Below are 24,067 nucleotides of genomic sequence, written 5' to 3' on the forward strand. Positions count from 1 at the left end.
ATTTCCTCAGCCTAATAGGTCAGATGCTTGCATCTGTGTCTTCCCTTCAGCACGGGACGCAGAGTAGCATCTCCCCCAAAGCAAATAGTCCACCTCCTATCTCACCACCTCAATTTTCCAATCATTTAATTAGAGTACCACCTACCTCACCACCTCAACCCATCAAAAAGACAATGCCAATTATTACACCTTCAGCTCTTCGTCTCCATCCCACATCCCTTGCAGGAAATGCTTGGGCCATCTGGAATTTGAAGCCCTCCCCTCCCACCCCCTCAAAGGCTGCCCTACTACCATGCATAGCACAATAGGCCCTCGACGCACCTCTCCACACAGAACCGTAGCCACCCGGAGACTGAACTCAACAGGATACCCGACTATTACATTCCAAGCCCTATCTCCTTCCCCCCTTTCACCACTAGCGCACACGTCACTAACAGACCTAGAAGCTGTGAACCTCCAAACAGCCAGCCTAGCTCAGAGCATACTTAACGCGACCTTTGAATTGAGGAACCTCCTACTCTCTACTGAACACTCACTTGCTAAACTCAAACATAGTCATCATGCAGCACCCTACCCGCATGGTAAGCCTCACACTCAACCACTGTCGCTGGCCTATAGACAATAACGCTCTCGCAATCAACTTAACTATCTATCAGAAGATGAAACCCGTCCTCTTCTTAAATCCTACGAGGAAACTCCTGCCGCCCTGAATCCTCCTACTAAGGCAGGCGAACCCAAGATTGATACGATCTCATTCAACACAAACAGATTCACCAGCTACATCAGCAGGGGGGTATTCAGCAGCAACCTAAAATGAATACCCTTATCCACCCCTACCCATGACTTAACCCTTAGGGAAATCAGCATCTCCGCTCTCAGGTCTCCATTTTAACTGCAGATCAGGAGTGAAGTATGACTTCGACATTGCCAAGCTCATCTGAGTCACGAAATTGACGTGGAAATCCTCACGGAATCCAGGCTGAATGTAGCTTCCTCACACTGCATGTACCTTTTGGTCCCTCCAAACTACAACATTATTAGACTTGACAGACAAATTAAAAAAGGGGGAGATATTGCATGCATCCATTTCGACGACCTCTCCGTTACCCAGTTCAGCTCCGACTCTCTGGACTCCTGCGAATACCTCATACTCTCCATAAGTGACGACTCAAACCACTTATGCAAACTGCACACCTCCTATCGCCCACCAGGTCACAATGACTCATTCATTGATCACCTCATGAAAATCATTGTAGCAAATACCTTCCCTCACTCCAATGATATATTCCTAGGAGACTTCAACCTTCACTGGAATGACCACAATGACGCTCAGGTCAACATCTTTAAAGACTTCCTGGATGGCCAATAACTTACTCAAGCCTGCACTCTACACACACACTCGAAAGGAGCCATGCTGGACTGGATCATTTTAAATGACACGGCGGTCAGGCTAACTTCAGTTGCTCCCTGTACCTGGTGAGACCACCATGCTATCTCCTCCAAATACTGGCTGCAACTAAGAAAAGATCAGTACAGCCAGTGAAACCGAAACTATGGATTCGGAAAACTAAAAACTTAGACACCGAGAAGCTGACAGCAAGATGCGAGACGGAACGCCACCCTGCCACCAATCTTTCAACGGTCAGTGAACTTACTGACCACTACAACACAACAATGTCTGATATAATTGACTCACTAGCCCCGTTGAAACTAAAAAAGAGTCCAGACTAAAGACAAAAATCCCTGGTTCAACGGGGCCCTAAACGCCGAAAGGAGAAATCTACGGCTAATAGAAAGGAATTAGAGACCACACCCCTCCTCCTCCCAACTAAAGCTTCTTAGAAAGACCAGAGGTGCATACAATAAGAGCAATCATAATTCAAAAAAAGATTTTTTTAGAGTAGAACTTGAAAATGGCAAGAACAGACCCTGCAAGCTCCTCTAACTGGTAAAACAGCAATCGAACAACCTGGCTAAAACTTCTAAAGAAACAACAGAACCCTTAATTAGCTCTGATGAGTTTTCCTCATTCTTCACGACTAAAATAAACTCACTGGGCATTGAGCTGTTTTCCGCTGCCATCGTCCTCCCATAGCCTGCAGTGACACTCAGAACTGGCGCTACACACTCCCCACAGACGTTATCCAAAAACCAAGCCCACTGGATCAACTTCAATCTTTATGACGAACATAGCACATCAAAAATCCTATCAACCATTAAACCGAACAACCACTTCAATGACCCTCTCCCATCCAACTGCTTATCTGCAGCTGACCATGTCAACATACCCATCTGGACTGCAATAATCAATGCTTCCCTAATACCAGACTCATTAAAACTTGGACAAGTCATCCCCATTCTAAAAAAATCCATGCTAAACCCTGCCGAACCAGACAATTTCAGACCAATATCCAACATTCCTCTACTCACAAAATGTCTAGAGAAATGCATGCAGCAACAACTTAGCCTCCACAAGGCCTCCTTCAACTTGCTAGATGTATGCCAATCTGGTCTTAGACCTGCCCCAGCACGGAAACCACTATTCTCCACATAGTAGATGATGCCCTTCAAGCCCTAGACCAAGGAAAAACTTGTCTGTAAATTCTGTTGGATCTTTCATCGGCGTTCGACACAGTCTAGAAAAACTTCTAGATCGTCTGGAATCCAGGATGAGTTTAGGGGGAATCGTTCGCAAGTGGCTCAAATCCACCTTACAGAACCGCTCCCAGAGATTCTTAGTTAATCATAATCTATCCTCCCCTTCCCTGATTGTGATTGGTGCCCCCCAAAGGTGAACTCTGTCCCGAACTCTCTATAATCTCTATCTCGAACTATTAGCTGAAACTCTTCGTATCACCAACAGCTTTTTTCATATGTATGCAGACGACACTCAGATCAACATCAAAATCTCCTCTTTTGAGGAGGTCAAAATAATGAATGTTGCTCTGAAACAGATGGTTTACTGGCTTGCCAACAACCAGCTCAAACTTAATGTGCAAAAAACCGAATTCTTATTAATCAGCCCCCCAAAAAGCGCCCCAGACGTACTTGACTGGACCAACTCAATCACCGTGCTGTACTGCATCCCGACCTTGGTGGACTCAGCCAAATCACTAGGAATCTCACTGGACAAAAACCTAAACATGCGAGCCCACATAAACACTCTGGCCAAAAATGCCTGGTTTCACCACAGCTGTCTGAGAAATCTCAAACCGTCCCTAGACCATTCAGACCTAAAAATGGCAGTCCAGGCCTTAGTTATCTCTAGGATCGAATACGGATGCTCAACCTTATCTGGCTACCAAAGATCTCAACAGCTCCCCTAAAATCCTGTCTCAGCACAACTGCAAGACTCCTAACTGGCTCAAGAAAATTCGATCACATTACACCGCACCTAAAAGCTCTAAAATGGCTGCCTTACGAAGCCAGAATCCAACTCAAACTGGCCTGTATCACTCATAAAGCTGTACACTCCAACTCTTTTGCATACCTTGCTCAGAAAATCGTGATCTCCGGAGGTGGCAGGCACTCTCGGTGTGACAGGGATTTTGTTTCGAAACCACCCCTCTTCCGGAAAAAGAAAACATACAACAGAGCCTTCTCTGGGGCTGCCCCCAGAATCTGGAACTCACTGCCTGCCACCTTACATCAGAAGAATACCTGCCCGATCAAGTTTCAAAAAAGAAAAAGAAATGAAAACCTTCCTAATGGGAAAATTCCTACCCTAATCCCTCTCAATGCTTTTGTAGCTTCAGCAGTTTAGCGACTTGCTTTATCTCGTATTGTAATTCTGCCGGCATTGTCGACTCTCCTCTCATGTCTACTTGTTCCTTTTTGTATCTCACTTGTATTGCTAATTCTTGTAATTATGTACTGTTGCTGTAAAGCACTCTGATACCCTCACGGGTCATGGTAGCACTATGCAAAACACTAAATAAATAAATTGGAGATAAGCCCATGCTTTTAATGAAGATGTGTATAATGGAGAACTCTGGTAAAATGTAGGGAACATTCTCTTTTTTGTTTATGCAAACATACTTAGCAATGTATAGCCCTCTTTCTTGTGCCATCAGCAAGCCTAAATAAATTAACATTTTCTGCGTGCCGTGAGCTTGTCTTTCTATAACTTCTATCCACATTAAACGTACTCTTTCTTTCCAGTCTTGGACCAGCCTGTTGGCTTTGGGACTACTTGCGGCGTAGTAAACAGGTAGGCGTTTTCAGATTTCATAAGGTTGATGCCCTTTTGTAATGGGCCAGTTGAAATGCAAGCTGTATCAAATGTGCTAGAGTGTTTAGGTCAAGATTTCCTGTCTCATTTTTGTTTGTTCTCCATATTTGAAATGGATATGTCCTAAGAGTAACCCATGGAGTAGGGGATCAAGTCCAGCTTACTCACAATGGCCCAAGATGTTGAAATATGCCAATTGTTGGTTGGTATTTCTTACAGAAGGTTGAAGGTTATTTATTTTTATTGCATAGTTAATTAAAACCTCTGACACTTTATATCAATGTTTGTAGCAACCATTGACTGTTATATTTCAAAATAAATGACTTTAAAATGATATGCAATAGACAGTAAAAACCAAAATTCACATCGATTTAACATCTTGATCTTTGTGGCGCCGATAAAAAATTTCAAGTAGAGGCGAAAAGTCGCCACCGCCACTTTTAGTGCAGAGTGCAGATTGAATAATTCTGTGACAAAGTGCAGCTCCAGCTGAAGTGCAATTTGTTCCTTAAAAGCAAACTCAACTTGTTCTAACAATGGAAGTTTAAGAAGCATGACATGCCGCCGAAGTGCAGCTATTTCGATAAAATGCAGGACAGATAGATTCAGAGAAGATGCAATTAAAGTGCCAATAGATCAATAAAATGCAGTTAATAAAAATCAAAAGTGTGGTACATGGCCGCCACATTCACTATAAAACCATTTTAATAAAATGCTGAACCAGTGTACTCACACATGCTCTAAAAGATGCAATCGATATGCAAACAGTTCAAAGGGTGCAGTCAAACAAATTCAGGAAAGCAGATCACAGCCGCTGCTTCCACTATAAACAAGCATTTGCAATGCAATAGGTCTCGCATTAGGACATTTTGAGCTATTGGTATTGTAAATGACAAATATTTTATTTATGTGTTGGTTTTGAAAATAGCGAAATTAATAGCTTTGTCATTTACAATGCCAATAATTTTTGCTTTTGAAAACGTGACACCTATAGCATTTGTAATGCAATATGTGTTGTATTTACATAACTTAGATGTATTAATATTACAAATAACAATGGCTTTTATTTTTTTTGATAATTAATACTTAAATAAAAGTTATTGTAATTTATAATGGCAATAGCTTAAACTTTTGTAAATAACTTTTGGGAAGATTATGTTCAGTGTATTTTATTGTGATGAAAATCCAAGAACAGCAGTGAAATATTAACATCTTTTTGTGACATTTGTAATAAAGCTTGAAACATTGAGAGAACATATTAGAACTAGTTGTTGTTGAATGGTTGCACAGGGTGCTGCTGTGGCGTTCAGTGGTGCTGAGTGATGCTGTGGCCTTCAGTGGTGCTGAGTGATGCTGTGGCCTTCAATGGTGCCGAGTGATGCTGTGGCGTTCAGTGCTGCTGAGTGATGCTGTGGCATTCATTGGTGCTGAGTGATGCTGTGGCATTCAGTGATGCTGTGGCGTTGAGTGATGCTGTGGCGTTGAGTGGTGCTGTGGCGTTGAGTGGTGCTGTGGCGTTGAGTGGTGCTGTGGCGTTGAGTGGTGCTGTGGCGTTGAGTGGTGCTGTGGTGTTGAGTGGTGCTGTGGTGTTGAGTGGTGCTGTGTTGTTGAGTGGTGCTGTGGTGTTGAGTGGTGCTGTGGCGTTGAGTGGTGCTGTGGCGTTGAGTGGTGCTGTGGCGTTGAGTGGTGCTGTGTCGTTGAGTGGTGCTGTGGCGTTGAGTGGTGCTGAGTGATGCTGTGGCATTGAGTAATGCTGTGGCATTGAGTGATGCTGTGGTGTTGAGGGATGCTGTGCGCTGATTAGTGCTGTGGCGTTTAGTGGTTGTTAGAAGAGCGATCTCAGAGGACCAGGTTATGCTCACCCTACCACCACGGGACCCACCTCTCCCACAAGTACTGCAGAGTCTTAACGTGAGGTCCTCGCCGGGGAGGACTTCGGGCCAAGGATCGTACACACTGAGCTCACACCACACTTACGAACAGACACCACACCGTAGGTTTTCAGTAATAAGTTCTTTATCAACAGTAAAAAGGAATCAGCACTCTAATTTACAAGTGATCGAGGGATCGTAAAGTCTCAGGAATTCGGGAAGAGGGAAGCGGGACAGTCTCAGTCTTTAGGCCAGTACGAAGCGTACCCTGCGCACAGCTCTCAATCCTCGAGCCGGGGGATACGAAAGATGATGGTCGTACTGGCTGCTTCACTCACTTCGAGTCGACTCAGGTCGTGTTGGTAGCGTCGATGGTCCAGCTGGACCAGAGTACTCCTCGAGCCGCGACGAGGTCAGCAGGGCTCGATCCGGAGGTGTTCTTGAGGAGCCGCGACCGCGTCAGCAGGGCTCAGGAGGTTTCACGAAGATCTCTGTAGAGTTCAAGCTCGAGCTGCGACGAGGTTAGCAGGGCTCCGAGGTTCTAGTTTCGTCTTTACGAGGACGAGCCGCGACAGCGTCAGCAGGGCTCTGGTGTTCTAGTTCCGTCTTTACGAGGACGAGCCGCGACCGCGTCAGCAGGGCTCCGATGTTCCAGTTCCGTCGGTGCGAGGATGAGCAGGGACAGCGTCAGCAGGGCTCCGATGTTCCAGTTCCGTTGTTAAGAGAAGGAGCCGCGACAGCGTCAGCAGGGCTCGAAGAGTTCAAGGTTCAGTTTTCCCCAAGGTTCAGCCGCGATCAGATCAGCAGGGCTTTCTTGTCCAGGATACAACTGCCCGCTAGTTCTCGGGCGGGCCTTGATATAGTCCAGTGGCCCTTTCATGTCCGGACCCTCACAGGCGGAGGTCTCATGCCTTGGGGGCTGGTCGTTGGGGAGGTCCGGCGGTTGGCTCTGTGATCCTTTTGAAGATGGGTCCGGGAATTCCCAGATGCCCAGCAGGGTCTGGAGCCAGCACTCGGGGAGGCCAGAGGTGTGATTGAAACCGGCCCACAGAGTAAGGCCAGAGGTGTGAGAGAAACCAGTCTCTCGGGGGAGGCCGGAGGTGCAATCGAAACTCCCTGTCTTATCTCACTCGGGGAGCCCTTTACCCCTCAGCCGGGACTGGCGCGTCTAGAGCCTAAGTTTCGCTAGGCCCAGGGAGTCAGGGACCTCGGGAAGGGAAAATGGCTGCCGGGCCCTGTGGGGTGATGCAGGTTCTGGGTGCTCGGAGCCGGGAAGGAGGACGGGGGCATGCGGGGCTGGTCGTCGGTTGCGGGGTCGTGCAGGGTATTTGGGCGTACAGGGACAGGACGACCAGGGGATTCTGGGTGTAGGGCTAGGCTAACGGGGTGCTGAGGAACGGGGGGGAACCACGCCACGAGGCCAGGTCCAACACGCGTCCCCCCCCAGCTGAAAGGCAGAGAGAACTACCCATCCCCTTGGGGGTTCTCTTCACTGAGGCGGAAGAATCGGGACAGGCCGTCCGCGTTGGCGTGGTCAACACCAGGCCGGTGATCAACAGTGAAATCCATCCCCTGGAGGGAGATAGACCATCGCAACAGTTTGGGGTTCTCCCCTCTCATTTGCATTAGCCACCGGAGGGGTCGGTGGTCGGTTTGGACCCGGAAGTGAGTACCGAACAGATAGGGCCTCAGCTTCTTCAGGGCCCAAACCACCGCAAAGGCCTCCCGCTCGATGGTGCTCCACCTTTGCTCTCGAGGGAGTAGCCTCCGGCTAATGAATGCCACTGGCTGGTCTAGGCCGCTTTCGTTCACCTGAGATAGGACCGCTCCGATGCCATGCTCGGACGCGTCCATTTGGACCACGAACTCTCGGGAGTAGTCGGGGGCTTGTAGTAAAGGGGCAGTACACATGGCGTCTTTCAATGCTTCGAACACCGAAGGCAGGCGGGGGTCCAGCTAACTTTCTTCGGCTGGTTTTTGGAGGTCAACTCCGTGAGGGGGACTACGATACTGCCGTACCCGTTTATGAATCTTCGGTAGTACCCCGTGAGCCCCAGGAACGCCCGCACTTCCGTCTGGGTTGTGGGGGCCTCCCAGGCCACGATCGCACCGATTTTGGCTTGAAGTGGTGCCTGTAGGCCGCTCCCGACCTGGTGCCCCAGGTAGACCACGGACCCTTGTCCGATTTGGCATTTGCTTGCTTTAATGGTGAGACCCGCCCTCTGCAGGGCCATCAACACCTCCCAGAGGTGTTGGAGGTGCTCGGACCAGTGGGAGCTGAATACCGCGATATCATCTAGATATGCGGCGCTGAATTCCTCTAACCCAGCCGGTACCTGGTTAACCAGCCTCTGGAGGGTGGCGGGGGCATTTCTCATTCCGAAGGGCATCACGCGGAAATGGTAGTGACCATCCGGGGTGGAGAAGGCGGATCTCTCTCTGGCCCCCTCGGTGAGGGCGATCTGCCAGTATTCGCTGGTCAAGTCGAACGTGCTGAGATAGCGAGCAGCTCCTAGGCGTTCAATAAGCTCGTCTGCTCGGGGAATGGGGTGGGCGTCTGTTCTGGTGACTGCGTTGAGCCCGCGGTAGTCTACGCAGAACCTCAGCTCGGGAACAGTGCCGGGGGCGGCCGCCTTCGGAACCAGGACCACGGGGCTGGCCCATGGGCTGTCAGAGGCTTCGACCACTCCTAGGGCTAGCATCTTAGAGACTTCGGCCTTGATGCAGGCCCGAACTCTGTCAGGGACGCGGTAGGCTCTGTGCCGTACCGGAGGGCTATCTCCGGTGTCCACATCGTGGACGCACCAACTGGTGACGCCGGGGACGAGGGAGAAAAGGTCAGAGAATTGTCCCAGTAAATGGCGACAGTCCTCGCGCTGCTCGGGGGTGAGGGAGGAGGAGAGACTCACTCCCTCTACGGAGCCATTTTTTTCGTTTCATTTCTTCCTGACTGGCCTCGAGGTTTGTCTCGGCCAGTTCTCGGAACTTCCGAGTCTTGTTTCGGGGGGCCAGGATGTATCGAAACACATCTGGAAGGGGCTCCGGGGCGGCCGTTTCCCAACCTTCTTTGACCAGGCTGAGGGGCACCCGGACGGGGTGCCCATAGAACAGCTCGAAGGGGCTAAACCCCAAGGATTTCTGGGGGACTTCTCGGTACGCGAACAGGAGACAGGGAAGGAGAATGTACCACCTGCGCCTCAGGGGCTCCTCGAGACCCATGATCATTCCCTGGAGGGTCCGGTTGAATCGCTCAACCAGGCTTACCTTGGGGGTGGTATGGGGTGGTGAACTTGTACGTCACCCCACACTGTTGCCAGAGGGACTTCATGTACTTGGATATGAAGTTCGTCCCTCGATCGCTCACCACTTCTCGCGGGAATCCCACCCGGGAGAAGATCCCCATGAGGGCTCGCCCCACTACGGGAGCCGTCACCGTTCGGAGGGGAATGGCCTTGGGGTATCGGGTGGCATGGTCCACCAGGACGAGGATGAATCGGTGGCCTAAGGAGGTCCGGGGGTCTAAAGGCCCCACGATATCTATTCCCACCCGTTCAAAGGGGGTACTGACCACGGGGAAGGGTTGGAGGGGCGCCTTGCGCCTCCCTCTGCTCTTCCCGCTGGCCTTATTTACAACAAGGGGTGGTGACGGACAGAGTCTCTGAATTAAGCAGAGTACTCTCACCCAGTCAAGAGATCAGGGCTAGATCCAACACTGTTTTTTAGCTCATTGCACCATCCCAGTTTCAGAACCTGGCTGTATGCAAATTAGTCTGTCCCTGGCCCAGTGCATCGTGGGAACAGGGCAGACCAGACTACAAAAGCCAATTCTTACACTGGGCCGACACGTGGGGCAGGACTTGCAGTGGCCCTCTACACTGGAGCGCATGCCGGGCCAGTAAAAGTGAGTGACCGGGCGGTGGTAGGTTTTGTCCTGTCCCTGGTGTCCCGCCAGGGGCACCTCATGGGCCAGGTTCAGGTGGAAGCCGCGGAAGCGTAGGGGTACCACCAGCACTCGGGCTGACCCTAGCTCGGCGGACTTCTGTTCACTGTACAAGAGGCCGTTTTCCCAATAGACAAGGTGGGAGCCGGACTGGTCACCGGCGGCCTGGGCGGACCCTCGCAGGCGGAGGTCTCATGCCGTGGGGGCTGGTCGTTGGAGAGGTCCGGCGGTTGGCTCTTTGATCCTTTTGAAGATGGGTCCGGGAATTCCCAGATGCCCAGCAGGGTCTGGAGCCAGCACTCGGGGAGGCCAGAGGTGTGATCGAAACCGGCCCACAGAGGAAGGCCAGAGGTGTGAGAGAAACCTGTTTCTCGGGGAGGCCGGAGGTGCAATCCAAACTCCCTGTCTTATCTCACTCGGGGAGCCCTTTACCCCCCAGCCGGGACTAGCAAGTTTCGCTGGGGCCGGGGTCATGCTAGGCCCAGCGAGTCAGGGACCTCGGGAAGGGAAAATGGCTGCCGGGCTCTGTGGGGTGATGCAGGTTCTGGGCGCTCGGAGCCGGGTAGGAAGACGGGGGGCATGCGGGGCTGGTCGTTGGTTGCGGGGTCGTGCAGGGAGTTTGGGCGTACAGGGACAGGACGACCAGGGGATTCTGGGTGTAGGGCTGGGCTAACGGGGTGCTGAGGAACAGGGGGAACCACGCCACGAGGCCAGGTCCAGCAGTGGTGTTGTGGCATTGAGTGGCGCTGTGGCGTTGAGGGGTGCTGTGGCATTCAGTTATGTGGTGGTGTCCCCGAGTAATGTGGTGGTGTCTCTGAGTGATGTGGTGGTGTCCCTGAGTGATGTGGTGGTGTCCTCGGGTGATGTGGTGGTGTCCTCGGGTGATGTGGTGGTGTCCTCGGGTGATGTGGTGGTGTCCTCGGGTGATGTGGTGGTGTCCTCGAGTGATGTGGTGGTGTCCTCGGGTGATGTGGTGGTGTCCCAGAGTGATGTGGTGGTGTCCCTGAGTGATGTGGTGGTGCCCCTGAGTGGTGCACCTGATTGATGTGGTGGTGCGCGTGAGTGATGTGGTGGTGCCCCTGAGTGATGTGGTGGTGTCCATGAGTGATGTGGTGGTGTCCCCGAGTGATGTGGTGGTGTCCCCGAGTGATGTGGTGGTGTCCCCGAGTGATGTGGTGGTGTTCCCGAGTGATGTGGTGGTGCCCCTGAGTGATGTGGTGGTGCCCCTGAGTGATGTGGTAGTGTTCCTGAGTGATGTGGTGGTGTCCCTGAGTGATGTGGTGGTGCCCCTGAGTGATGTGGTGGTGCCCCTTAGTGATGTGGTGGTGCCCCCGTGTGATGTGGTGGTGTCCCTGAGTGATGTGGTGGTGTCCCCGAGTGATGTGGTGGTGTACCAAGGTCAGCGGACTCGATAATTCTCGCCTCGGTGCCTACTCTAGTCAGAGACCACACGCGGCAACTCTGGGCATCAGCTTGCCTCATCTTCACAACGGCCCCCCCAGATCGCCGGGGATGCTTGGTCGCACCTTAGAGATACCCATCTGGGACCATCTCTCAGGGTGAGCCAGGACGGGTTCCCCAGCGGTCGAAGCGTGGAGATACTCCTCCGGGAGTTGATTCCTAGCGCTATATAAACCCACAATTACCCAAGTGATGTGGTGGTGTACCCGAGTGATGTGGTGGTGTACCCGAGTGATGTGGTGGTGTCCCCGAGTGATGTGGTGGTGTTCCTGAGTGATGTGGTGGTGCCCCCTGAGTGATGTGGTGGTGTTCCTGAGTGATGTGGTGGTGTTCCTGAGTGATGTGGTGGTGTTCCTGAGTGATGTGGTGGTGCCCTCTGAGTGATGTGGTGGTGCCCCTGAGTGATGTGGTGGTGCCCCGGAGTGATGTGGTGGTGCCCCCGAGTGATGTGGTGGTATCCCCGAGTGACGAGGTGGTGTTCCTGAGTGATGTGGTGGTGTCTTTGAGTGCTCTAGTCAAGAGGCAGCTTGCACCAGCCCATGTCTCCTGTTCGCTCCACCTAAAATAGCATGGCTTGTATAACTCGAAGCAGGGGCGACACTGTTCGGCCCGCCAATATCCTTTTCAGATTTTTGAGAGTTACAGCCAATACCAAGCACTTCCTTTTAATTATTTTTTTCTGGGCAGCAACTGAGCTGTTTTTGTTGCTTTTGGAGGCAGTGTAGTACTGATAGCGTACGGTTATCTTCTTCTGTAATTGGACGTCATCATTTACCCATTTGGTAAAATGCTTGCATTCATGGGGTTTTCTTGACTCTGAGGAAGCTACCCCACCGTGGAAAATGCTGGCCTGAGGTTTAAAACTAGTAAATCCAACTAGTCTGTCCTATATTTTACTCTTCTTAATGAGGACATTTTCTTGTTAAATGCGATTAGAAAATTCCAAAACCAGCCAATTACTCGAAGGAATTACTCAAAATTACTAATTGAATCTCTCTAAATTACTGCACAGGCGGCAAGTGTCATGGCAGGATAGATGCAAGGTGATGTCCAAATTGTTTGTAAAACAAAATCATAGTGTATGCAATTTAGGTTGATAACCCTGATTAATCCCCCTCATGTACTCTTCTAGGGACTCAGGTAATGATACCTATATGTGTATTTGGTGCATGGTTTGAGAAGTACCCACCGATGACGCACAATCCCAAATCCCACACTCACTATCACTTTGCCTATCATGAACCGTCTAAAAATAGTTGTCCATATTTAGGCACATTGAAGAAATATTTTCTGTGCCCATCATTGTGAAGGGTTGGGCTTTTGTTAAAAGTATGGAACAGTGGCACTCTAGGTGAAAATGTAAGATGACATTATGGTCCTAGTTTGACGGGGGGCATCCATCTATATAGCTGTTGATTGTACTTCCCACTGAGTGTAACTCATTGAACCATGTTTATTTACTAACTCTAGTAGTCAAGTAATCCTTAAAACGTTGTCCATCTTTTTTTTTTTTAAGGTATTACACTATGGTTGTGCATGGCCACAACTAGCCACACCATGGAATGATTCAATTTACTCTCTGCAAAATGATTTGCCTCAAGGCTTTATTGAAATAAAATAAGTAAACTGTGCAGCAGATTGGTGTGCAGAAGTCACCAATGTGACAATTAGAGCTTACACAGCAGGGTTCCCTTCGGAATCTCATCAGCGTGGCCATCAAATTGCTGTCCTCTGGGAATAAAATTCACATTTGAGATTCTAATATGAAAAATCTTGGGGCCCCTGTAGAATGAAGTTTGAATATTAGACTCTTAAACAACATTTGACCTTCAATTTGAAGGGTTTTTGTAAGAAGATATTAAAAGATTTTCTGCTATGTTTTTCCAGGGCTGTCCCATAATAGTATTTAAAAATAAAAACTAGACCATTCAGCTAAAGACGATCAATTTGGAAACCTGAAGCCATTGAACGGACACCAAGACTACGCTAACCTTGTCCGCTTTTCTTTTTTTATAAGACCCGTCTTGCTGCTATGTTGTGTACAAATCGAATTTGTTCAGTTTGAAAACTGGGGGACTTTTCCATGACAATTGCGTTTTAAGGTACCAAAGAATCAATGATGTTTCTGAGATATCATCTACACGGGGAAAAATGTATTTCCCTTGTCTCATGCAGAAAAAATGCTAAGCGAGTTACTGACACTGTGTGTGATTGCTACAAAATTCATTTTGGAGTCTCCAATAAGGCCCAGTGTCTGTGCATTTCTGATAAACTTTACTCAGAGGTTAAACGTCTCAGCTGTTTTGGAAGATTGCATGAAGCTCAGAGTTTGTGAGTTACCACAAGAGTAGGTCTTCAGTTTTGCATCCAGTTAGAATCAATCAACTTTGGCAAAATTGCCATAATGGCTATTAATCCGCAGATAGATTTGTGTATTGTCTGACATCTGATACTGATGATAGACAGAGGACAGATATGGATGTGAAATAGCAGCAGACACAGTGGCGGCCCTTAAATGACAGCGCTATCCATGTGTCGCATTCCCAAGCTTTTTTTTATGTATCTAAATTAAATACGTGTGGGAACAACCGGCCACATGCATCATTGTAGGATTTTGCGATTCCTAAATTGCGAAAATTAAGGAATCGCAATTTAGGAATTGCAAAATCCGATGCATCAAGAAATCCTAAAAGTTTTTAGGATTTCTTAATTTTCTGTATTTGCGATTCCTTAATTGCGAATCGCAATAGAGGAATGGCATTACATTGATTCCTATGGGCCTAGAGGCCCATAGGAATCAATGGAAAGGCATTAGCCTTTTGCGAATTTGATTTTGCGAATGACATTTTGTTGATGCATTGCAAGGGTGCTGAGGGGGGTCCAAAGGACCCCCCTGCACCCTTGAAATGTTTTTATTAGTGCAAGTTTCACACACACACGTCCAAAGGACATGTGTGTATGTGTGTGTAACATGACACTTTCCAAAATGCATTTTTGAGCTTTTTTGCTAAATTTCGCAAATTAACACGAGGGTCCACCTCGTGTTAATTTGCACTACCTATTTCCTAATTCGCATTTTTTTTTAATTCATGCATTGCATTTAATGAATCGCACAAATGCGATTCCTTAAATGCAATCGCATTTTTAGGAAATGCAAAAAATAGCGAGTTTTCTAAAATTGTTTCATGCATCCCAAAAAGTGATTTTGGAATCGCAAACGGCCGATTTATCCGATTCGCACCGTTTGCGACTCCAAAACCACTTGATTCATGTGGGCCAAAGTGAACTCTAGTTCGATCTATAGATATTCACATGTACAGATGGAACTTAGCACTTTGGACAAATCATCAATATGGCGTATTGTCTGCTTATGGGTAGCTACTTTGAAAGAGGGTATGACAGGGATGGCCATCATGCAAAGTGCTGTGGACGTAAACAAACTTGTGTCTTTTATTGTTATTCACAAACATTTAGCAAGTTGTTTATTATCCTCCAAATAATTTCACTGTGGGTAAAAACAGGCAAATGTACACTACTGACCAGATTACCCAATGAATTGTCTTTCAGGAGTATGCTTGGAAAAGAAGTGCTTGGCTCATGGAAATGCTGGGTGTGCGTGTGGTTTCTATGCCTACCTTAGGGGAGGTCTTTGTAAATCCTGTAAACTTGGAAAGCTATACAGCTCTTTAGTGGGAAGCTACAATGCCTGGATCTCCAACTTCTTGACAAAACCTAAATGATGTAGACCATTTATGTCTTCCTTCTATCATTAGATGTAGCATTAGATGTAGCACCGTAGGTTGGACTTGCAATTCTGTGCCGATAATTGTCTTTCAACACCTTGAACATTCAGATCGAGAACCTACAGACAGATGTGAGCAATATACAAATTTGAATACATCATTGAATGCAGTTTACATTAGCCTTTTTTTTAACAACAATTCACTCTGATGAAACAAATCGGATAATGTCTACAGCGTTAGTGAGATGCTCGGGTGCATGTGGACTTCCCAGAGATATTCTCTAGCACATGTTGCTGTTTCTTAGCATATTTCCAGATTGAGTCTAGAGTCCATGTATTCCCCAATTTGCTGCGGAGATTTTCTCTGTGAATCTGCTCAGCCGTCTTGTGGATTGTTTTCAGTAATGAGAGTCCCAGTATCTAGAGGTCGGGAAGATGCTTGCGTCTGCTCTCTGCAGACGGGCCAATTCTAAATAAATAAGGCCACACACCACCCAAAACAAATTCTGCATAGATAGTGGCCTCCTGTCAATGGCTGCACAGCACTACACCTTGGAGTATTATAGAAATTAATATATGTTATATGGTTTTATATAGTGCTCAGCTGCCCCAGCTAAGGGGCGTCCCGGCGCTGTCACTGACAAGAAGGGCAGACTGCCCCCAAACAGGAAGCACAACAAAGTATTGTCACTGAGTAACAATAACTTTAGCATAATACAGTATGTCTAGCAGCAGGCCTGAGACAATGAGATAAAGGTATGATAGAGAGAAAACTGTTTCATTGGTTACCCATTTATGAGAGTTTAAAAAAAAATACCCGTTACAATAGTGTATCAGTAGAGATGCCCTGGGTTGACATAGATTAGTTTATTTCTTGCTTTGTTACTTTCAGACATTTTAAGTCATCAGATGCCAAACAACTTGTAACGAAAGCTATTTCTCCTGATAGGTGGTTAGAGATTTTCAGTGATGGGACCTAAATACTGGGACAGCTTCCCATGTGACCTATGACGCACCCACGAAGTCTTTAGCAAAGCTTTGAAGCACTATCAGTTCTCCAAAGAGTAATTATTCAATTTAGTCCAGTGAAGATAATTATCATGTGAGGATCAGATCCTAGAGGCCATCTACTTTGAAAAGTGTGATCTATGCAAATGTACACTCGCTTCTTCTGCATATAATGTTGTGGTGTGTGTACTCTACTGAAAGACCTCCTAGATTTTCTTGTATAAAAGTAGATAATGTAATTTGTTTAACTTATAAGGTCTTCCTGGAGTCTTGGATATCACTGTGGGAGGAATTAGCGTCTATATTGATATACTCCTACCCTGGTCATCATAAACCAGGAAGCTTACTAAAGAGCCACAGATAATCTGCTATTTACCCAGACTATCCCAGAATTTGAAGGAAAATCCTAGGAAACTTGGCAGCTATATAGATATGGGTACCATGCCACCAAAGAACTACTCATTGGACTTCCTTTTCGGCGCTCATATTGAGAGCATTAAAGGTTTTCCTCCTTACCCAATGTACAGGTTTTATCACTTTCTTATTCCCTTTCCTTTATTTTGACTAGTCTTTAACTGTGACCATAACAGACCAAAAAAAGGGCCATATTTAGAGTTTGGCAGACGGGTAACTCTGCCACAAAAGGGGCCGATATCCTGTCCTCCATATTAAAAGTACATTATAACTAGATTTTTCCCGTTTTAAATTTCTATTTGTTGTGAATTTCAGTGAGGTTTCTTTGGTGTTTTAAAAAATTGTACATAACAATAGTTGTCAATGTTTGCTCTTTATTTTGCTCTACATAAAAATCACGGGGATGCTGCTTTTCCAAATAATTCGAATTTTACTTCCTTCTTTCCGTACTCAATTCCTATTGTCAATTCGTCCTTCCGTCTTTCATGCTCCTAGTTCCTTTCTCTGTATTTTTACCTTTAGTTTGTTCTTACAAGTGGCTTTTCATTACTTTCTTCACCTCTCTGCTTGCCTCATTTCCCAGGACACAAAACTCCTCTTGAAAGCCTGCCAACCCACCCCGTGTCTGGTATGTGCATTGATGCTAATATCACTGCATCTCACGAAGACTTGATTGGAGTGGATAAGAGGGTCATTCAATTAAAAAACCTTCCTGCTGCTCTATTCTTCAGACACATTCCAACTGAAGATTTCCTACTGAGGACATGCGAGATATGTAACATGAGATGATCTGTCCTCTTTTATTGAAAGAAAGTGCCACACTGCCCTGTCCACCCTGCTCTTTCTCTTGAGATAACACAAAAGGACTGGACTCATAAATGTGGCTGTCCGCTTTGATATGGACCTATTCCTACTCTACATGGGCAGACGGATGAACTCAGCTAAAGAATTAATATGCATGTTATTCTATTCTTTTAAAATCTGTTTATTGCATTTTTTTGTCCTTCAATTCCAACAGCCAACGTAATGTTTACATTGATACAGAGCAATGCTTATCCTACATAAGATTGGCTGTCCCCCTTACAAACATGCTTTATGCATACTGTTTGCTATAGGTGCTTTTTAACACAACCTATGGTGCTGTTTAAAGAAGAAGCTGAGTAGTGTTGGGTACAGCATTTTTAGGATTCTGGGGGCATACTTATACACCATAATCTTTGTTGCTGCAATCTTAAATTGGGATGGGTAAGCTTTTTTCTAGCAGTAGGCACATTGTCGGCTCCCTTTTTCGAGAAAAAAATTGATTTTTCGGTAGGGTTCTCCCACACCCAGTAAATCAGGGTGTGGGAGAACCTTACAACTCATAATCAGGTTTGCGAATTTAATGCACAAAAACATCTATTCATTTGGCCTGCCTAACTTGTAATCATGGCCCAAGAGTGTCATAGTGAAAGCATCCATAATAGAAAAGTACTAAAATGTAGAGGCTGCACTTATAGTTCTTTGACATTAAAGGGCACCAAAGCAGGAAAAGTGCAGCAAAATCTGGTGCGTTCAGGTTTCTACTGAAAAGCAGATAGTCTCTTAGGTGGTGTTTTACAGGTTAGTACTTGCTTTAACTGAAACTGGTTACCTGTGGTACTATGGGATACCTCGTAAGTTTGTGACAGAGTATCCCATCCAACAAACTTTAAAAAAATAAAAAAATGCCCATAATTTTTTATTCTAGAAGCTGTTAGTTGCTTAATACTAGCTCCTGAGCTGTGGTCTGTGGCCTGCTGGAATGTTTTGTCGATCACTGAACTGTTTAATGATATTTGCTAACAACTGTACTTCTCATAGCAGCACATGCGAGGCTGCAGTTTTTCATGTTTGTCAATGTGAACATCTGAAACTTCATGTGCTCCTCCGAGAAACCTCACAAGAAATGATCCATGCAAATTAAAAAGGAAAAGAGTGTAGAAAGACTTTATGCATCTTTGACCTTGTCCCTATTCTATCCTGTCTGCAACCTTAACCTCTACAACTCAAAGATAATTCGTTTTTGCTTTTTAAAATGCTAATAGAAGTAAATTTACTAACATGATATGTACCTTTGTACTAAGTGATCTATTCTGGCTTGTGATTTCAGGGTGGATTCCTGCTGCCTCTCAGTGGTGGGATTGATAGCTCAGCGACAGCTTGCATTGTGTTTTCCATGTGCCACCAGGTTACCCTCGCTGTGAAGAACGGAAGTAAGTGCATCTTCGTTATTGCTACTTAGTAAAAGCGAGGAGGTCTTTCCTACTTTCTATTCCCCTTTCTTCTTGTCTTTTCTTCTGTATTTTTCCTTTCCTCCCTCTCTTATCTTTCCTTTCCCACTCCTATAATTAAAAAAAAAAAAGCATTTTCTCTTAGTATATATCCTAGATCTACCCTTTTTGGGGTTTACTTTGATATATTTTACATTCATATTGTATTGCTGCATTTTTTTGCTTCCTCTTTATTTATTTACTTTTCTCTTAATGATTGTGTTTCTATAACGATGTTTTACTTGGCTTATTTGATCAATAAAGCTTTGTAAACTTAAAAAAAGCGAGGAGGTCTACCAACTTTTATATATAAAGAAAAAAAGCTGCGATCAGCCAGCCACCAGCAAAAGATTTACTGGTGTGATCGCATAGTCTGTACTCATGGTCTGCTCTTAGCCCCCACACGTACACAAATGTGGAAATTGCGGATGTAAAAATTGTGTCCCTATGAAAACATAGAATTTTCTATAGGCTGGAAGATAGCTCACCAAAGTAAGCGCTCATTGATGACATCATGAGTGATATAGGGGTAATGAGATTCGAAACCTATTAAAGCCAGCGTTAGCTTTACACCCTTCCAAGGTTGGTCGATATCATTATATTAGAGAATAAACACTTGTTATTTATAGTGCTCAGAAATGGTACAGTATATTGAGTGCTACATTACTACCACAGATTATAATCCATCTAAACAAAATTAATTGATAAATTGCGATCGAAATATTGAAAGCAAGGTGAGATATTGCTCCCTGCTGAGTGAGTGTATGCCACAGACGTCTGTGCATCCTGTAGGCACAGTTCCAGATTTAGACGGTCTGGCATTTATCCTTCCAACTTTGAAAACAATGTGCCATTGAGTTGACTAATGATACCTATTTACTTAATGTCCAATGAGACCCTTGGGTCTCTGTAGCGCCCTTCATAAATCATCAATATTATAATAATGCTAGCAGTCCGCTCTATGTCGTTGCTATGGCCGGGTAAGGGAAACGTTTTATCCTTGGAACCAGCCGTAGTAATCCCCAAAATAAGGGGGTTTCGCCTCTGCTGTGGCTAGAAGCTCAACTATGCCTGTGGGGAGGTCACCAGTCACATCAGAAACCAGGGGTCGTATTAGGGAAATGCCCCGGCTGTAATACTGAAAGTGCTGGTGCACATCCAGTACCAGCACTTTCTCATGAGGGCGGTCTCTTATTTGCATGGGGGCGTGGCCCCATGCAAATACCTTTCTTTCTGCTCCTGTGTCATATGATAGACACTGGTGCAAAGGCAAAGATGCATCCTATGGACCGCCCCAGACAACCCCCTGCAGGCTGGTGCAGTCACTCATTGGACCCGCCTGCAGGGGGAGCTCTATCCCCCTTATAAGTACACGCTAGTTGCCACCTACTCGGTGAAAAATGCAGCGGCAGCTTCAAACCCGCTCTGTTTTTCACTTGAATGCGCTGCCCCCAGGGCAGGACGAGTTTGCGGCGGCCCTGGGGGCGGAGCATTCAATGTAATAGAGCGCACCCTCCCTGTTTGCACCTGGCGCACCTATTCTAAGGTGCACCGGAGCAAACAGAGAAAGGGCGTCTAGTTCGTCAAGATTCCCATCCCACTCAGCTAAGCCATTAACGACAAGAGAGCCAGTGTGCAAAAATACAATTTAGACGTTTATAGCCAGTAATTTACAGTGGCGTTACCTTTGTTCTCTGTGGTATTTCCCCTGCAAAGCTCATAACAGGACTTCCACAAAACTCCGGTCGAAGACGTTCCTGCCACATTTACCATTTCAAAACATGAATTTTGAGCACTGTGCACTTCACGTTTTTCTTCTTTCTTTCTCACATACCCCCTCCCAATTCTCACCCACACAGAAGGTGGTGAGGGATCCTGCAGTCACGCATACCTCACAGATATTCATTGAATGGCGTCCCCCGAAAGGTTGTGGCCCCTCCAAACCCCTAGGGCCCCCCTCACCTTGGGTGTCCCCAAAAGGTTTTGGGTCTCCAGCTTCACAGGTGACTTCATTACACTCCTGCATGTACTATACAAACATAACTACTTCTTACAGGTTATCTGTTACATCTGTTACATACATGTCTATAATTTGAGAACATTCAGCCAAGCAAAACACAAACGGATACATGTTTCAAAGACCGAGAAAGGAGAACAATTTAAATACAGAATACAACATTCTGTTTACCTTTCTCCTTCTGTCCAATTGAATTAGTTAATGACGGGAAGAGGCTAATGTCAGCAGTGTTTGTTCAGGTGAAGATACACTGTGTTGGCTAGTCCAAGGAAGCCCAGCCACGCTGCACCGTGTTTGATTGGCCCACCTCAGGCATCTTCAAGGGAAGGGTAAACATTGTGAACGTGGTTGGGGTCCCCATGAAAAACAGAAACCATAAATTGCCAGACTGGAATATAGAACATGTTACAGGTAGGAGGGGGGTGGCTTTCATTGGTGCAGCAGGCACAGTGGCACCGGGGACTGAAAGGCACTGAACTCTAACTATTGCAGTATTTCACATTTCAAACAGTGGTCAAGGGCACAATGCCCACGCGACTGGCTACAGATTAATATGGTGCCCAGCATGCCTGAAGGAAGAGGAGTTTTCGTCCCTGGCTTGGCCATGGCTCTAGAAACATGTCCAGATGAAGTGATTAAATCCTCTACCAGACACTGTTATCTATGAATGCCCTCAGCTTTTTACTTCTCTTTCTATCGGTTTGCACCAGAATCCAAGTCAACACTTACTGGACTTATGCTTCCACTGTCTGGGTGGCCTAGGATTGCCTCTCCTGTGTTCCAAACTGCGTTTATTGTTAAAATGCTGAATTCTTGCTAATAGAGCACATTTCCACACCGGCAAGAAGGAAGCATTCCAACAAGAAACGATGAAACATCAGAAAAAAATGGTCGACTGCCAAGCAACACCAATGAGTGGTGCTGCAGCTGCTTATCATACCACTGAGCCCAGAAAGCCTAGTTTATATAGCTTTCTGCAGCATAAGGGACGCATTATAAAATGCCACAGCATTAGGCTCTTTAAGTGTCCTATTATTAGCAAAGAGAGATGAGGCCAAGTGGTATGAATTTGAGAATGTTGTTGCCATGAAATTGTACTTACACTTATGTAGCGATTCATGCTCCCGACGAAGGAACTGAAACACATTTGTACATATTTAGCACGCTACTCCAGGAGAGTGCTTGGATGGAAGAGTGTGTGCATCTGTCGTGTAGCCTTTATGGGTGACAGTGCAATAAGCATTGATGTTCAAGTCAATTGGGAGATGAATGGACAAGAACAGTCTTTTATAGATAAATCTACAGCTCTTACTCATCCACCCGCGTTTCCTTGTTCACTTCGGTTTCCGTCTCAAAGTACTTGCGTATTCCAAGGTTCAGCACTATATGAAACCGTACTAACTTACCCAAACCTCTCTGACTATCACCTCTTTCACCTCTTTCCTCCTCAGTCTCTGACTTGGTGATATCGCCTGTGGGAGACTTGCGTAGATACAAATGTGGGCTGTGTTTTCGACCAGTCCTAGGGACAGACGGGGTTCAGGAATCCTTGTGTAATCAACCTAATTTTAGCCTTAGATGTTTGATGTTTTCACAAAAACCTACTGTTGTGCATGTCCAATTGTTTTCATTTCTTACTGGTTACCATATTATTACAGTGATGTTTATGTTATTTCAGCCAACTGTTGGGAGATTGCTGATGGGCGCCATGCACTAGTTCTAGTGTTTGTTGAGTGGGACTCCATCCTTATTTGAAGCTTATTTTTTCTGTTTCCCAGTCCACTTTGTTCCTCATGAGTCCCACCCTAATGGCATGTATTTTTCTACTCACATTTTGCCTACTCAAGCCGGTCCTTTGTGGCCACGGCTGTTCCCCAAGTCACACGATTTGGTTGTTTCTCCCTCACGTTACCTACTGCTACATATCGACTTCCCCCATGAAGTCCAAGCCAGGTATTGGGTGAAAAGTAGAGGGGTAACGGGCATATTTCTATGGTGCAGTTTCTGCTTCAGCCTCGTACGGCCAGGCAGTTGCACTACCCCTATCCTGCACCCCCCGTCTTTGTATCACCCCGTCTCATTTTTCTACGCTAGCTACATTGTTCCTGTTAGAATTGGGGGTCCATACTTGGTAGGGCCACGGCCTCTGACCAACTAGGGACCCTCTCCTCTAGCCAAGGCAAGGTGGATGTACGTCAAAAGATAATCCCTGCTCACCCCCTTGGTAGCTTGGCAGAGCAGACAGGCTTATCTCCAGGGCAATGTGTAAAGTATTTGCACCAACACCTTCAGTAATTATAATGGAGACCACAAACGGACACCACACAGGTCTGATATAAAAAATAATATTTGTATATATTGTTAGGCAGACTTAAAACGGACATAAACCACCATAAAATAGGCTTCTTGAAACAAAAGTATTCTTCTTATGGAAAGTGTTCTTAAAACGTAAAATGAGTCTGTTGCAAAAGATTGGGCAACTCAGAATGCACCCCGAGCAGTCTTTGGATGAAAAGGACTGCCCCGCTCTTCATGGGGACCCTGGGCGCGGGTTGCGTAGGCATACAATGCCCCCCTGAAATGCACCTAGTGACGGCTACCCTGGTGATGGTCCAAACAATGACTTCCTCTTAGCCCGGTACCGCACTTCACCCTGAGACCAGGGTCATCACTGCCAGCTCCTCCTCCCCACTAGGTACTAACTCCTCCCACAAGGTTACACTCATCAAACCCGGTTTGGGAGCAACAGGGGGTGCTGGGGACTTCTTGGGGCACCTAAGGGCAATGTGACCATCCCCATTGCAGTTGTACCACCTAATGGGACCTTGAAAGGTACGCCCACCCTTAGGGGGTGGTGGTGCCTCGCGACTGGGGACTGAGGACTCCTTTCCAACCGAACTGTTTTGGGGCCCTTTAGGGACTCCTTCTTGTTACCTGTGTCCCCCCCCCACTCTTCTGCTGGGGACCCTGTCCAACTTTGGCTGTGGTACTCACGATCCCCTTGTGGACCCTGGTGCTGGTCCAGCGGTCCGCCTCCTTAGCAATCTCCCTGGGATCAGTTAACTTACTATCCAAAAGATGCTGGCGCAGCT

At 46.7% G+C, this 24,067-nt stretch overlaps 1 protein-coding gene across 2 annotated transcripts in view; it reads left to right on the plus strand.

Moving 5' to 3' along the window:
* NADSYN1 (NAD synthetase 1) overlaps nt 1-24,067 on the plus strand; it is a 253,280-nt gene that overhangs the window by 142,621 nt on the left and 86,592 nt on the right. Inside the window, exons 12-13 of one of the 2 annotated variants that reach the window (XM_078684243.1) lie at nt 4,162-4,210; nt 18,799-18,901. In XM_078684243.1, the coding sequence (XP_078540369.1) occupies nt 4,162-4,210; nt 18,799-18,901 (152 nt within the window). The remainder of the gene's footprint in view (nt 1-4,161; nt 4,211-18,798; nt 18,902-24,067) is intronic. The other variant, XM_078684244.1, reaches the window with a different exon arrangement.

Source organism: Lissotriton helveticus, chromosome 3_2, assembly GCF_964261635.1.
Source record: "Lissotriton helveticus chromosome 3_2, aLisHel1.1, whole genome shotgun sequence".
Classification (NCBI taxonomy): Eukaryota; Metazoa; Chordata; class Amphibia; order Caudata; family Salamandridae; genus Lissotriton; species Lissotriton helveticus.